Raw genomic sequence first — 14,510 nt, 5'->3', positions numbered from 1 at the left:
GGTACAAGGATAAGAGGTAAATTGTTTTCAGAGGGCAACAAGTGCTTAACAGAAAAGCATATTATGTACTGCCTGCCAAAAAATAAAATTCCATATGACATTTAACTAGACAAAGGAATAAAAACACACATGCCCCACACTATCTCCCAAGATCATATTTGGATGCATCCTTCAGAAAACTGCAATTTTAACTGTGTAAGCTATGTAAGCAGATACTTTGAATTCAAAGTAAGTACAGAAGTTGTTAAACTGCTACAAAAAATAATTCTGCACTATAATTAGCAATTGCTAAAAAGAAGTCAATCTTGAGACAAGTACTAACCTGAATAATTAAAAAAGGGCATGCACCTACCTGTTCATCTGAAACTGAATTTCCATTTATGTCCGAAGAGGGACTTCTATCACAAGGAAGATTATCATCAGACACATCGGTATTATAACCACTACCAGTTGGAGAATCTGAAGAATTGTTGGATGCAAGCAATCCACCCCTCTCTGTGGCACTAGATTTACCCATGACTCCAAAAGTATTATATAAAACAGCTCCAGATTGTCTTCCTCCTTTAAATAAAAAAATTAGAGTAATTTGTCTACAAAACTCTTGGTTTGTTCCATTTATTCTATTTCCAGAAACTTTTAAAAATAGGGAATTTTGTCAATTTTCCACTCCCAAGTCCCATGTAAAACATCTGTAACTCTTCTTACTTTCACAAATACTTTGCTGCATACTTTGCAGCACATTAATTCTTGTGCACATATATTTAGATACAAGTAAATTTAATACCTGTTTTTGGAAAATTTTATATCTCCTCAAAGCAATTTTGCATGCCCTCTATCTAACTGAAACACTAAACATACAATCCACTGAAGAGAACAATTCAAATGCAGAATACATTTAGATTATTTCTTTTATAAGAGTGAGCTTCCCTCTGGAAAACAAGGCTCCAATCCTGCAAACAGACCCCTACTGTGGGTCTGATTCCAGGATCATGGACCAAGGGACTAGTTATATTACCAATTTCTATCTTTAAAACTCAATGTTATAGACAAAAGCTCCTTAAATATCATTAAGGCTGAAATAAAGCTAACATTTTAACCCGGGGCGGGCAAACTTTTTGGCCTGAGGGCCGCAGCCGGTTTCTGAAATTGGAGGGCAAGTTAGAGGAGTCTGTGCCTCCCCAAACAGCCAGGTGTGGCTCAGCCCCCACCCCCTATCCACCCCACCCCACCCCTGCTTCTTGCCCGACAGTCCCCCCCTCAGACTCCTGTCCCATCCAACCCCTTCTGTTCCCCGACAGCCCCTCCCGGGACCCCTGCCCCATTCACCTTCCCCCCCGCACTCCTTGTCCCCTGACCGCCCCCGGACCCCTGCCCCTGACTTCCCCCCACCACCTCATCCAATCCCCCTCTCCTTCCTGACTGCTCCCCCGGGACTCCTGCCCCCATTCAACCCCCCTGCTCCCTGCCCTCTGACCACCCCGGCCCCTATCCACACCCCCGCCACCCCCACCATCTATCCAACCCCACTGCTCCCTGCCCCCTTACTGTGCTGCCTGGAGCACAGGTGGCTGGTGGCGCTACAGCCACCGGGTCAGGCTCTGCAGCTGCCCCAGGAGCTCGCAGCCCCGCCGCCCAGAGCATTGTGCCAGCGGCGCAGCGAGCTGAGGCTGTGGGAGAGGGGGAACAGCAGGGGAGGGGCCGGGGGCTAGCCACCAGGGCCAGGAGCTCAGGGGCCGGGCAGGAGTGTCCAGCAGGATGGATGTGGCCCGCGGGCCGTAGTTTACCCACCTCTGGTGTAAAGTATGTATGTTCACATAAAATATAAACTATTTAATACCACCTACATTCAATAGCTTTTTAAATTAAATTAAAAATGAAGATTAGAAACTTGGAACACCTAATAGAGCATTTCATTAAATTACAATAATAGTAAATAATATTGATCATGTAGTATTGCAATACTGTAACTTTACCTTTTATTGTTAAATTTTCAATTCCACATTCAAACATTATCCAGCCCCACCTCTCTTGGCTGGGACCGATTCGAGTTACATCTGGAACAGCTTGCTGATCAGTTTCATCTATAAAAGTAAACTCATCCAACTCTTCCAAAGTAAAAAGAACTTTTGACTTCTCAAAAGGAATCGCTGTTATTGCACAAGTCCCAATATCTGTAAAAACAAGTAATTTACTCCCTTTTTATATAGACGATGACAAAGAATTTATATGGATATAGCGCATTTTTATAGTGACAGAGCATTTTCCCTAAATTAAAGAGGGTTTGTTTGGATTTGCGGGGGGGGGGGGGGAGGGGGGCAAAGGGGACCTTTTTTTTTTTGCATTTATCAATAATTTTTAAAAAATGACTATGCACAAAAAGGAAAGATTGAAAGAAGTGATCTTAACATTTGGAACAGCCACTCCAAAAAAACAAACAAAAAAGCTACTCATTAAGCATTGCTCATAAAATTTTAAAATAGTGTTTCCCTTTCTCCACATCTTCCGTCACCTACATATAATCTGAAAGAGCCTGGAGAAGAAAGCGACATAACAATGATCGCAAAATTAAATTAAAGCCCAAATATATTTCCAATCTTAATAATGTTAAGGTACTGTTAGCAAAAATACAATGCTATATAAAGAAAAGTTTGTGGCTGCTTTTCAAAAATTGACCTGTGACTGGTTAAAGCCTTAGATACTTTAGCCCTAAGGAAAAATCTTGTTACAGCACATTCCAAATAAATACCTTTATGATACCAAATGCAAAATGAAATACAGTGATATTGATAAAAGAAAAGGAGTACTTGTGGCACCTTAGAGACTAACCAATTTATTTGAGCATAAGCTTTCGTGAGCTACAGCTCACTTCATCGGATGCATACTGTGGGAAGTGTAGAAGATCTTTTTATACACACAAAGCATGAAAAAATACCTCCCCCCACCCCACTCTCCTGCTGGTAATAGCTTATCTAAAGTGACCACTCTCCTTACAATGTGTATGATAATCAAGGTGGGCCATTTCCAGCACAAATCCAGGGTTTAACAAGAACGTTGGGGGGGGGGGGGGGGGCGGCGTAAGGAAAAAACAAGGGGAAATAGGTTACCTTATGTGGTTCTCTTAGATAAAAGGGAAACTTTATGGCATATAAAAAAAAGTGTTGCTTTTTTTTTTTTTTTTTTTTAAAGGCACTTGCTTGAGTCCACTACATTTTGAGGGTATTTTCGAAATATATCTTGAAGGTTTATTTAGTGGGTATAATGTACGCCTCCACCCACGTTGTAGGTGTGTAAAGCGTATAATCAGTTCCACTGATCGCTAAGAAAACATAAACCCAAAACAGACTATTTTAAATTTGTTATATTACTTTCTTTGAAGTCTGAGGTCTAAAATGAGTCAGACCCCTCAATTTGTATAAAAAAATTAGAGGAGTTATCCTAGGCATCATGTGACAGAACTGATGTATGCTGGCAAAACTGTCACCAAAGGGATGCTTGAATCTAATCAAACAACAATGAGAAAGGCATTTGTGAAAGTTGCCCCCCCCTTCATTGAAAATCACAATGGAAAAAATATACTCACTAATGGCTATTGCATTTTAAACAAAAGATAGGACCAGCTGCCATTATGCGGAAAGCAGCTCAAATTGGTAATCTCAGTCAAAAGCTAGGAGTAGAAAAACTGAAATCTGACTCAATCTTAACTATACAATCACAGGTTTCAGAGTAACAGCCGTGTTAGTCTGTATTCGCAAAAAGAAAAGGAGTACTTGTGGCACCTTAGAGACTAACCAATTTATTTGAGCATAAGCAGTTGATGCCTAAAAGATGTTGCCACACTTATGAATAAGCCAACCTGTTGTATCAAGGCCTCTAAGCTGCCCATGAACACGATGAACATTCAGTTTGGCAGCAATTTCTTTTCCTTTTTCTGCTCCAGCATTTGATCTCAGTGAGCCAGAAGACTGGGGCTGCATTTTACTGGCATGGATGTACCGATCAAATGTTACTGAATTCCTCCCTGTATCTGCATTGTTTGAAGTCTCTTCAATCAGACCCCTTTTAAGTGAAAAGGGAAAAATAAATACAAAAATCTCAAAGACAATTATTTACCTAGTTTCTTTTAGTTTTACGCCAATTTAAAATAAAGCAGGCGCATCAGAACTAAGAATTCTTTGTTCACAAAAACTAATAAATGATGATTAGGAAAACTAATGAAGATTTAATTTTTCCCTAAATGACATAAGTACAATTCCCCCCAGACATCACTAAGAGTTAAACCTGTGTAACTGAAGGATTAAGGCTTTAAAGATTCCAAAGTGCTTTTCCCCATCTCATTTAAAAACTAATTTATATTTAGAAATCCATTGACAAGAAAAGGCTCAGCCACAGCAATTTTTTTCAGATTCTCCTGATCTGCAAGACATTAAGAGTTATGAATTATGAATTATTAAATGTTTTATTCTTACCTGTTCATACGAACTTGTGTAGCAATTCTATCAAAACACAAAGCTACTAAGGAAACATGAGTCACAGTTTTGCCAGAAGCAATGCCTGGGGTTTCTTCTACCGATGCTTGCAATAAACACAAGTTTACCTAAACATAAAATTCCCACAAAGAATAAAAGATAGTTGTTGTTTTTTTTAAATGCCCCTTTTAAAAAAAAAAAAAAAGAAAAGAAATATATATCAAAGGTTTCTCATCTGATATAATCTACACCATTCCTATTAAAAATGAAATCCAAGAGGACGAAATAATCTTATCTAAACCTTTACAGAGTTTGAACACAAGTTCAGTCAGATACCATTGCACTGGTTAAAAACTTTAATTTTATACTTTATTTGCATAACTATTTTACTTTGATTGAGCAGGCTGACAAAAATATATAATCCTCAACAAAATATGACAGTCATTTATCACAGCTAGAGGTAAGCTTTTCAAAAAGTCAAAAGAATCCACACTAAGGCTAGCTTGTGAACTCCTGTCATGTGAAACTACACAGACGAACAGATAATTATTACCTTGGGTATGGTAACATTGGCCTGAAGACCTTTAATTTTCACATTATCTTGCTTAAGTGAAAGATTAGTCTGTGCCTGTCCTTGGTTTGTTGTTCCTGTAGCAGGGTTCTCTGTTTTTGTTCCTCTAACATCCTGTTTGGAAGAGAACTTAAAAAAAAAAAAAAAAAAGTGGTACCAGTTAGGTTTCAATGAGTGTAAATTACTATCAAAATATTTTTTAAATGTAACGTAATGGGATGGCTCAGAGGCATTGCAATGCAATAGACTCAGGTTTGATTCCAACCTATGGTGTTATGATTTCTGGATCATCCAAGTCTGAGCGTGCTACAAAGGCTTGTGCCGCTCAGCACATGAATTTCAACTGATTAAAGATCCAAAATGAACTCCAAAGAGTTCCTTTTATCTAAAAGATTAGTTGCTTTGATAAGGGACCCCCAGGGGAGGTCACAAAGTAAATTAAAAATATAAAGAATCACCAGCAAGGATAGAAAGAATCCTTAGTTGTGGAGAAGGAGAATTGTACAATTAGTTTCAAAAGACTGATAGGAAGGTAGGGACAATTTTGGAAGGTATCAGGTGGCCTGCCTTTCTGCCACTCCCCTCTCATAAAAAGACAGATGTGCTTTTATGGCTTCATTTCAGCAGAATCCTACCCCACAAAACACAACTTCCTGGAAGTATTCTAAAATATTAACTGTGATAAATTACGTATTGCCAGTATACATATTCCACTAAAAAAAAAAAAATCTGTTGGAAGAATATTGACCCAATCACCAGCAGAGTAATGTCAAATTTACAGTAGCCAAAGATCCAGCCTTGTATGTATTGTACTAAATTATACTAATTAATATCACACTTTCTCAAATATAGTACAGTATTATAGATTTTTCTGCTATACTATTGAGTAAATAACTGTTCTGTAACTGTGGATCCTTGAGATGTTGTCACCATGGATCCCACTATAGATGCACATGTGCCTCATGCGCTCAAGATTGGATTCTCCTGAACAGCAGCATCCAGCAGGCTTCATGGTACTCACAGCTGAGATGTCTGTCACGGGTACTACCCATGCCGATGTTGAGGGCACTGACATCAATACCATTCGCCCTGGTGCCATCAGCACTGGAGTTGCAGTGGAGTGTACAATCTCGACAGCACTGATGAGGTTGGCACCAGACTTGACAGTAGTGGGGAGCGGCACTCTTGATGTCTTTTAACCTCAGCACCAGAGAACTTAGGAGAGCCCTTATCAGCCAAAATCCTATGACTAGAGTTCTTGTGAGAGCCCGAGGAGCCCTTTTTGGGTCTTGACTCAGTCTCCTCCTCCTGAGAGCTGGAAGATGGCCCCAGGTAAGACGAGTGATGCCTTTACTCCCTGTGTGCTTTCACAAGTTTTTGTCTCTTGAAGGACAGGATGTGGCCAAAGGACCAGCCAGAGCACTAAGGGATGATGAGTTCTTTGTCCATTCAGCTCCAGATTGACCTGGATCCAAGGCTAGATTTTTCCAGGAGGTACTCCTCAGGAGTAGGGTGACCAGATAGCAAGTGTGAAAAATTAAGATGGAGGAAGGGGGTAATAGATTGCCTATATAAAGACAAAGCCCCTAATACCAGGACATCTGGTCATCTTACTCAGGAGTATCTCATGAGATTTCTGCATCCCAGAAAGACCTACAGATGACCACCTGCCCATTAGGTGCCCTTTGCCTCAATGTATCAGGTAACGTGTATGATCACTACTAAGGGTCACAACAAAAGGAAGGGCATTTTTTACATTTTAAAGTCGCACTGTAGTTCATCTCCAAAAAACAACAGAAACTCCCTACTCAGGAAACAAAAAAAGTAAACACTAAAACCTTATTATCTATTTACACAACAGCAAACTAACACTATGAACTACATATTAAACAAATAAAAGACCATTAGGGCTCCAGGCGACACCGGAGCACCAACTCATAGCCACAGGTGCTGAGGAGGAAGTAAGAGAGGGGTGACTCTGTCCTTTATGCCATTAATGGCAGCACAAGCACATGCAGGGTGCATGCCCCTCCATAATGGACACTGCTAGCTAAAAACCTTTGACTCAAATGCACTGGGCATGCAGACACCTGAAGTGGAATATGTATGTACTCAATCACTTGAAGGAGAACATTTGGTTATAACAAATGTGCATGCATCCTTAACTATAGGATGAGATAAAAATTTAATCTGAAATAAAGACATTTATAATGTTATTTGTTCTGTTTCATCACTCAATCTAATAAAAATATACATGCTTCTGCTCCCACAAAACCTCCTGCAGTTTTGTAGTACCCTTACATTCTCTGAAAAGGTTGTTTTGCTGTTCTGTACAGCTTCTCTGAGGACTTTATAATGTAGATCATCCACAATTGCTGCTGGGTGTTGAGTGCTAGCACAATGTACCATTGCTTCTATATATCTATAGGAGAAAAAAAAAATCACAAAAGAAAGATTAATTCCCAATTAATTTCCAGCAAGGGATCAGAGCAGGTCACAGGTCACTACAATATAACTCTCCTGTTAGACATGTGAAATTACATAAATTGGCCTTTTTTTTTTTTTTTGGGGGGGGGGGGGGGCAGAAGGGATAAGGGCAGGACATCAGCTCCTATTCCATGCATTATATAAAATCAGCTCTTCTTCCGAAGCCTATATACAACTAGTCTATCCAAAAAGTTTTGATTTTAGCAGTTGATCTTCTAGTATCTAGCAATTTTAAACATTTATCTTAAAGTAAATGAAAATAAAATACCTGTCTAAAGCTTCTGCTACCAGAGGAGTGAGAACAACATCTACAGTTCCTTTTATTTCCACTATTGCTGTTGTTCTAGTCTGGGAGACCGGATGATCCAGAGTCCATTCTTCTGTTATTGTTTCATCATCTGTATTATCCATTGTTTTCTTTTCCAAAGGAGTATAGGGTGTACTAAACAAGTCAAATAGAAACTAATTACTTAGATTTTCAAAATAGGCATTATAAAATGTATAGTTAAATATTTTCTAAACCTATAGTTTGGTACAACAGCTACTCCAAAAGAATCAGAGCCTTCGGTTAGATAAACAAATCTTCTATTTATTTCATCAGAAGATTCTCTCGGAATGAGGAGGGTCTTCAAGACACAGATACTTTTCAGAGTAAGCACAACAGACTACATATTTAATAGGCTATGTATAGGAACCTCAAATGTGAGAAGTACCTATTTACGTATGTTAGAACTATGCATGCAAGTAAGCATTCCCTAATTCAAAGATTGCAAAACTGGCCTCTCCGTTTGCTGAAATTCTTTTTCACCAGTATTACTGATGTTAACATTGGTTAAGTCAGTGTTAAAAGAATATTTGTCATGGCAATTCTCAACATTAATCGAATTTGTATAACATGTTGCAGAAAGGATGGTCTTGAGAGTCCCAGTGTAATGTTTTAGTCACAATAGCCAAATTCTACTTTTGGTTCTGCCACAGGCTTCCTATGGTACCTTGGCAAGTCACAGTTCACAATATGGAAAATGGGGATAATATTTCCCTACACAAGGGAAATCCTTTAATGTTTGTGAGGTGCTCATATATTCTGGTGAAGAGCAACATAGAAAAGCCTTTAAATAAGACATGATATGTCATTCTAAAATAGATATATAACAAAAATGCTGCTGACACCAGCCTGATTTTAATAAGGCTAGCAAGAGCTGCAACAGTTAAAGTATTACACAAACCTCAGTCACCTCTCATTTAAAGCCATACCATCACTATAATGCAGGGGTCCCCAAACTTTTTACCTTGCGCCCCCCCTTACTCCTGTCCATGCCCCCCTGCTTCCCCCAAGCAGGGCTGCAGCTCCAGGAGGGGAGGGATATGGATGGGGTAAGGGGGCCAAGGCTGGGGCCATAGCTGGGGTGGGAGCAGAGTCTCGGCTGGGGCCAGCTATCACGGCCCTGGGTCAAGGCCAGCAGCCACGGTCCCAGGTGCGGGACCCCAGATGCTAATGGCTGGCAGCAGGGGTGCAGCTGGATGGTGCTCCCTCCCCACCCCCTGTGGGGGCTGGGTTAGGCCGCAGCAGCACCCCACCCCCAAAATTTTCCTCTGCACCCCCCAGGGGAGAGCACCTCACAGTTTGGGGATGTCTGCTAAAATGCAATCTTTTACTCACTTGGACGTTGATCCTGTAAGCTGCATGCCTCTGTCCAGCAAAGCATTAGCTGTGAGACCCTGTTTAACAATCTAAAACAGTAAAAAAACAATTTTCTTTGAGTTTATAAACGACTAATATATTCCTTGAATACGATAACTTCAAGAGAAGATTCCCATTATTGTGTTTTCCCCCAACACTCCATCTATATATCTAGGTTTTTTAACATACTGTACATGAATTCCACCATTAATATGTATTTTTATAACCATTTAAAGATCAGATCCTGAAATTCTCACATGAAAATTAATACAATAATGAATAAACATTATTTGAAATTTTTTTACACAACTATTCAAGGAAAGTAATGTATGAAAGATTAACAACATCCACAGTGTTTCTTTGACTCTAAAAGCACATCTAAAATTAGCTTTAATTTTGTTCATTACTTAAATTTCTATTAAATCATTTTAATTATTTTTCAAATTATGTGAAAATTGCAAATTTAATACAGTATGGCGTTCAGTAAACATAAAGGGGGTAACCCAATGGAGGCATAATTTCACATTTGTACAACTGCTGATATTCAGTTTCATACTGGCATCTAATTAAAAAGAGGGGAAGGAGGCTAGGTTATCCTGAAATCAGAAAGCACTGGAAAACTTGCACCCATTCATATTGTTGCACAAAGAAAACAAACCAGAAACATTTTGTTGTGAGGGAGATATTTGCTTTCCTGTGTTGAATCCTAATACGAAAACAAGCATAATAAACTAATTCAGAGCGGGGGGGGGGGGGGAGGAGGAAAGGAGGGGGTGCGGGGGGTACTTTTCTGAGTCTTCACTAAACTGTACTAGTCTAGAGTCTTTGTTTTACTGATAGGTAATTCCAACACTTTATGCGGCATTTGAGATGAAATAAATACTTTTTCTTGGTAAAAATTACTCTAGTGTTGCTGTACTTTATATTGGTATATTCAGTTTTGATTAGACTTCACTGCTCACAAGACACTCTGACACTGTACTACAAAGACCGTTTCTGGAAGATCCACAGACTTGGAGACTGCTAATGATGCACCTAAGAATAAACTAAATAAATGTATATTTTTAGATTTGTATATGAAATACAATGATCACACTGTTCACTAAATTGAAGTTTTAAAATCTATGCAAGTTTTCGGTATGATTCTCAAGTTTCAAGACATTTACTCTGGGTTTATTTTTGTCAGATGTTCTCAGGGTTCCTGATCAAGCATTTACGAAAAAAAGCAAATTTTACAAACTATGCAGAAGCAACTGCTGAAAGGATGCTGACCCTGAAGCTGACACAGATTACCTCAAACTAGAAAGAAATCTTAGGTACAACCATAGTGAGAGGACAAAATCATCTCAACCCTTATTTATATTTTAATTTTTTAAAATTTTCTTTTAACCAATTCTCTGCGCCCAACACAAATTTTTTGGCCTCATGGATCCTAAGTTTTCATATATTAACATACCATTCAAATGTCTTTAGATTTTTAGCAGCTCCTTCAAACATATACCTTCACACACAATACTACTGAGGGAATTCTGCACCACTGCGCGCATACACAATTCATGTCTGGTGCAGAATTTTTTCCCCCCCAGAAAATACATTCTGCCCAGGAACTGCTATAGTTCCGCCTTTCACCCACCAGATGCTGGTCAGCTGGCTGTTCTGGTGCCAGAGCAGACAGCTGACCAGCAACAATAGCTAGCAGCCAACTGTATTAATTACAACAACCTGTCCATGAAGCCAGGTTAGGAGGGAGAGTGGGGCACACGGGGCTGCTGGGGAATGGCGGACTCACAAATTGGGGTTCAGAAGGGTTAGGGGGGAGGGACAGCCTAGGGCACGGGCTCAGGAGGAAATGAGGTGATAGAACTGAGCCAAGAGCTGAATGGGAGGGGGCTCCAGGGCTACAAGGGGACAGCGGGTGCAGGGACACATGGGGACAAGGGCAGATGTGCATGACTGAGTGGGAGAAGCTCGGGGTCACCCAAGGTCTGCATGGGGGAACTCCCCAACACCCTAACAATCCCTCCCCCGCCCCCACAAAAGAAACTGTTCCTTACTTCTCCCACCCACACCCAACAACCCTCCAGGTTCATCCCCAGGCTCCTTTCCTCTCCCTCAGCTCCCCCATTGCCCCTGACTCCCCCAAGCTTTTGCACTGCTTCTGACGGGTGCGGGAAATATGTTTCAGTATTGTAGTTTAAATGAATTTCTCAAAGTTCTATATTAATATGCCAAGTAAGGAATCTATTTGTCAAAAAACATTCCCTTTTTATTTTGGTCTGTATTGTTACAGACATACTTGGTGACAGGTATTTTGAAACAAATGACCAAAATAATTGAAACTAATGTGACTATATTGTGTTATTTTGTGCAGAATTTTTAACTTTTTGGTGCAGAATTCCCCCAGGAGTAACTTAAATAGGAAATAAAGCAAAATCTCAGCACCTTGTCTAAATCTGCTGATTCCCAACTTTACTTTGATGTAAAGCTGTTCACAGCCTATATGACAGTATGGTTAACCACAACTAACTGAAGTGTTAAGCTTTTGTGGAGGAGTTAATCAAGTATACTGTAAATACATTTTGTAAGAAAATGCACTACAAATCACATCCTGCTGGATGTCATTCGAAAGCATTTCTGAGTATTGTAATGAGAGTTTATAAAGCTCTCAATAATTCAAACACACTTTTCAGTCACAAAACACTAACCTATTCCTCTCTACCTCACAAACCCTTCCTGTTTCTAGATCCTAAGGATTTAATATCAGAGATCACAACTCTTAGTAACCAACAGCAAACAGTTTTAAGTTTCCTTTGACCTAGTTAATAGGAATTCTTTAACACAGCACATTCCAGCCTTTCTAGTCCACTTTGTTTCCTTCTTCACTTTTTTCCCCATACCTTAAAAGTTGGAACAGAAAGATGCTCCAAAGACGAGGCGCTTTCCTCACTAGTTGGGGTATCAAGATCTAAAGGCCGATGTAAGGAAGATTTTGAGGTTCTTTTGTTTGTTGGATGCTTTACTGACCAGTTGACCACCTGAAACTGGGTAAGGTAACTTTGGTAACAGGTCATTATAGGCTGTTGGGAAGTTATTTGATCACTTTCTACAGTCTTCTCAGCTTCCACAATATACATGTGCTCAACAAGCTCATCCTCTCCTCCCACTGCTGAAACAAATGAAGCCTGTGAAGCATGAGTCTTGATTGGCAAAGTCTTTGGATCTTGACTGGCTTCTCCATGGACTGTACTAGTTAGAGGTCCTTCTACACTGTGATAGATTGACCCTCTACTATATTCAATTTGCTGGGCTTGCTTTTTTCTCTTTTTTCTCCCTGGATAGGTTCCTGGACCTTCATCACTGCTTATTGGCTCAAACTCTTCAGCTGCTGAAAAATAGGCTTCACTATCAGCCATTGACATGCTAGAGTCCATTGAGCGATACTGGTGAAATGAATTTGAATCTGCAGATGGTGTGTATGGAAAAGAACCAAAGCTTCTCCTCTGCTTTGGAGAGTCCAAGACATTCTCATCACTGCGAGAGACATCACTACTGAACTGAACACCAACTGGAACAGGCTGCTTGTCACCATAGAATGCTGCGGTAAGACTCTTGGTGCTCCCAAGTCGGGTAGAACACACTGATGCTTGCCGTTTCAAAGGAGACCTGAGGGGAGACTGTCCTACAGACCTTTCCTGGTTGTTAGGAGACACAGGACTGCTTTCTGAAACTTCTGCTGGAGTACTAGAAATAGAAAAAAAACAATTGTTTTTTTCGTTTAATATGGTCCAAATCTTACATTGCACAATCTTGACAATTATTAATGCACATTTAAAGAAACAGTTTATGCACTTTTCATCAACACAAACGAGGAAATTATAATTGTCAAAGAAAATATCTATTCATATACGAAATTATTTTCACAATACAGAGCATGGATACTAAACCATATTAAGGTTTTATAGTAACTGAGGCCATCTTCAAACTGATCAAAGCACAAATGAGGCTTGTCTAGGCAAATGCTATTGTCATGCATGTTGCATTTTGGATATTAATGAGTCAACTTTTGTATTCCAAGTAGCAAATTAATTTCAGGAATACTGTTAGAAATCATCAGTTGTGTTTGAATTGGTTTACTCAGCCTTATTAATCCTTAAGAGTACAAATAAATTTTTACCTTGGACAGAGTACTAACCTTCCATGACCATCCTCTCTTTTTGCACCAGACATGAACTCCTTTTGTCCCATGTGATCTTCAGTGGCAGAAGAAGGGCTTTCCTTCTCACCTGCAAGCAAGGGAAGTGCAGCACTGGAACTGCTGTTTTCCTCTGAAGATGATGAGGAGCTATGGGATCGCAACGGTACTTGCAGACACAGGTGCTGGGCCTTTCTCTCTATTTCTATACCCACAGATCTGCTATCCCAATCTTTTCTTTTTACACCATTTGTCTTACCTAAGTACAGAAGAGACAGAAATCAATTACAAATGTGAGCATTTTGTGGCACCAAGAATTAAGAACTATAATGGTTTCCTCTCCTCCCACCCTTAAAAAAAAGTAACATTCAAATACATACATACACATATATCTAGCTATACACATACATAGTGCACTGACAAAAATGTATAAAGACAACTAGAAGTGTTAAAAGGCAAAACACTAGACGCCCCCATTGATTGATGCCCAATTTAGATAATTAACTACAAGTTGATGTAAAGTCCTCAAACTGCATATGAACAAGAAAGCAACTGTAAACCCCCCTCAACAGATTGGGTGGATTAGCACCCATTGTGTTTTAGTACATACTCTCCACTTTCACAGGTTTATCAGACCACATTCTATTGTGCAACCTGTAGTAGAATTACATACACAGTATTTAGTAATAACTTATTGTTCATTTACCAGAATCAGACTTTAAAACTTTCGAAAGTACATTGTACAGTTAAGAATCTACACTTCTCAATAAGTGGGACAAAACTGCATACTAAGTAGTACACATTTTATTCTTACTATCTATAATTTTGGGAATCTCCTTGGTAATAATCCATTCTCCTGGCTGCAATAGAGACTGTCCATAAAACATATCAGATTCTGCACTTGTACTTGAAAAGGCAGAGCTGCTTGAAGGCGTCATCTCTTCAAGCTTGAAGAAGTCTAGTCCTGTTACTGTGCCACCAAAGAATCGGCAGCCACCAAGACAGCCACACTTGTTCTTGCTTCTCTTGTTCTTCACATTATCATCTGGCCACAAAAACCACAACCTTTGCAAAGGAAAACAAAAAAATAAATGTAAGAAGCATTAGTGCACT

The 14,510-nt window shown here is 39.6% G+C and overlaps 1 protein-coding gene across 1 annotated transcript in view; it reads right to left on the bottom strand.

The window, feature by feature from the left end:
- BLTP1 (bridge-like lipid transfer protein family member 1) overlaps positions 1 to 14,510 on the bottom strand; it is a 228,614-nt gene that overhangs the window by 99,054 nt on the left and 115,050 nt on the right. The window contains exons 26-36 of the mRNA XM_074950819.1: positions 14,212 to 14,462; positions 13,398 to 13,656; positions 12,103 to 12,946; positions 9,185 to 9,255; positions 7,793 to 7,966; positions 7,339 to 7,459; positions 5,020 to 5,166; positions 4,467 to 4,594; positions 3,854 to 4,056; positions 1,974 to 2,171; positions 353 to 561 (exon numbers count right to left, since the gene is read on the bottom strand). Of these exons, the coding sequence (XP_074806920.1) occupies positions 353 to 561; positions 1,974 to 2,171; positions 3,854 to 4,056; positions 4,467 to 4,594; positions 5,020 to 5,166; positions 7,339 to 7,459; positions 7,793 to 7,966; positions 9,185 to 9,255; positions 12,103 to 12,946; positions 13,398 to 13,656; positions 14,212 to 14,462 (2,605 nt within the window). The remainder of the gene's footprint in view (positions 1 to 352; positions 562 to 1,973; positions 2,172 to 3,853; positions 4,057 to 4,466; positions 4,595 to 5,019; positions 5,167 to 7,338; positions 7,460 to 7,792; positions 7,967 to 9,184; positions 9,256 to 12,102; positions 12,947 to 13,397; positions 13,657 to 14,211; positions 14,463 to 14,510) is intronic.

This window comes from Natator depressus, chromosome 4 (genome assembly GCF_965152275.1).
Source record: "Natator depressus isolate rNatDep1 chromosome 4, rNatDep2.hap1, whole genome shotgun sequence".
Lineage (NCBI taxonomy): Eukaryota > Metazoa > Chordata > Testudines > Cheloniidae > Natator > Natator depressus.
This window is presented reverse-complemented; position numbering and strand designations above follow the sequence as displayed.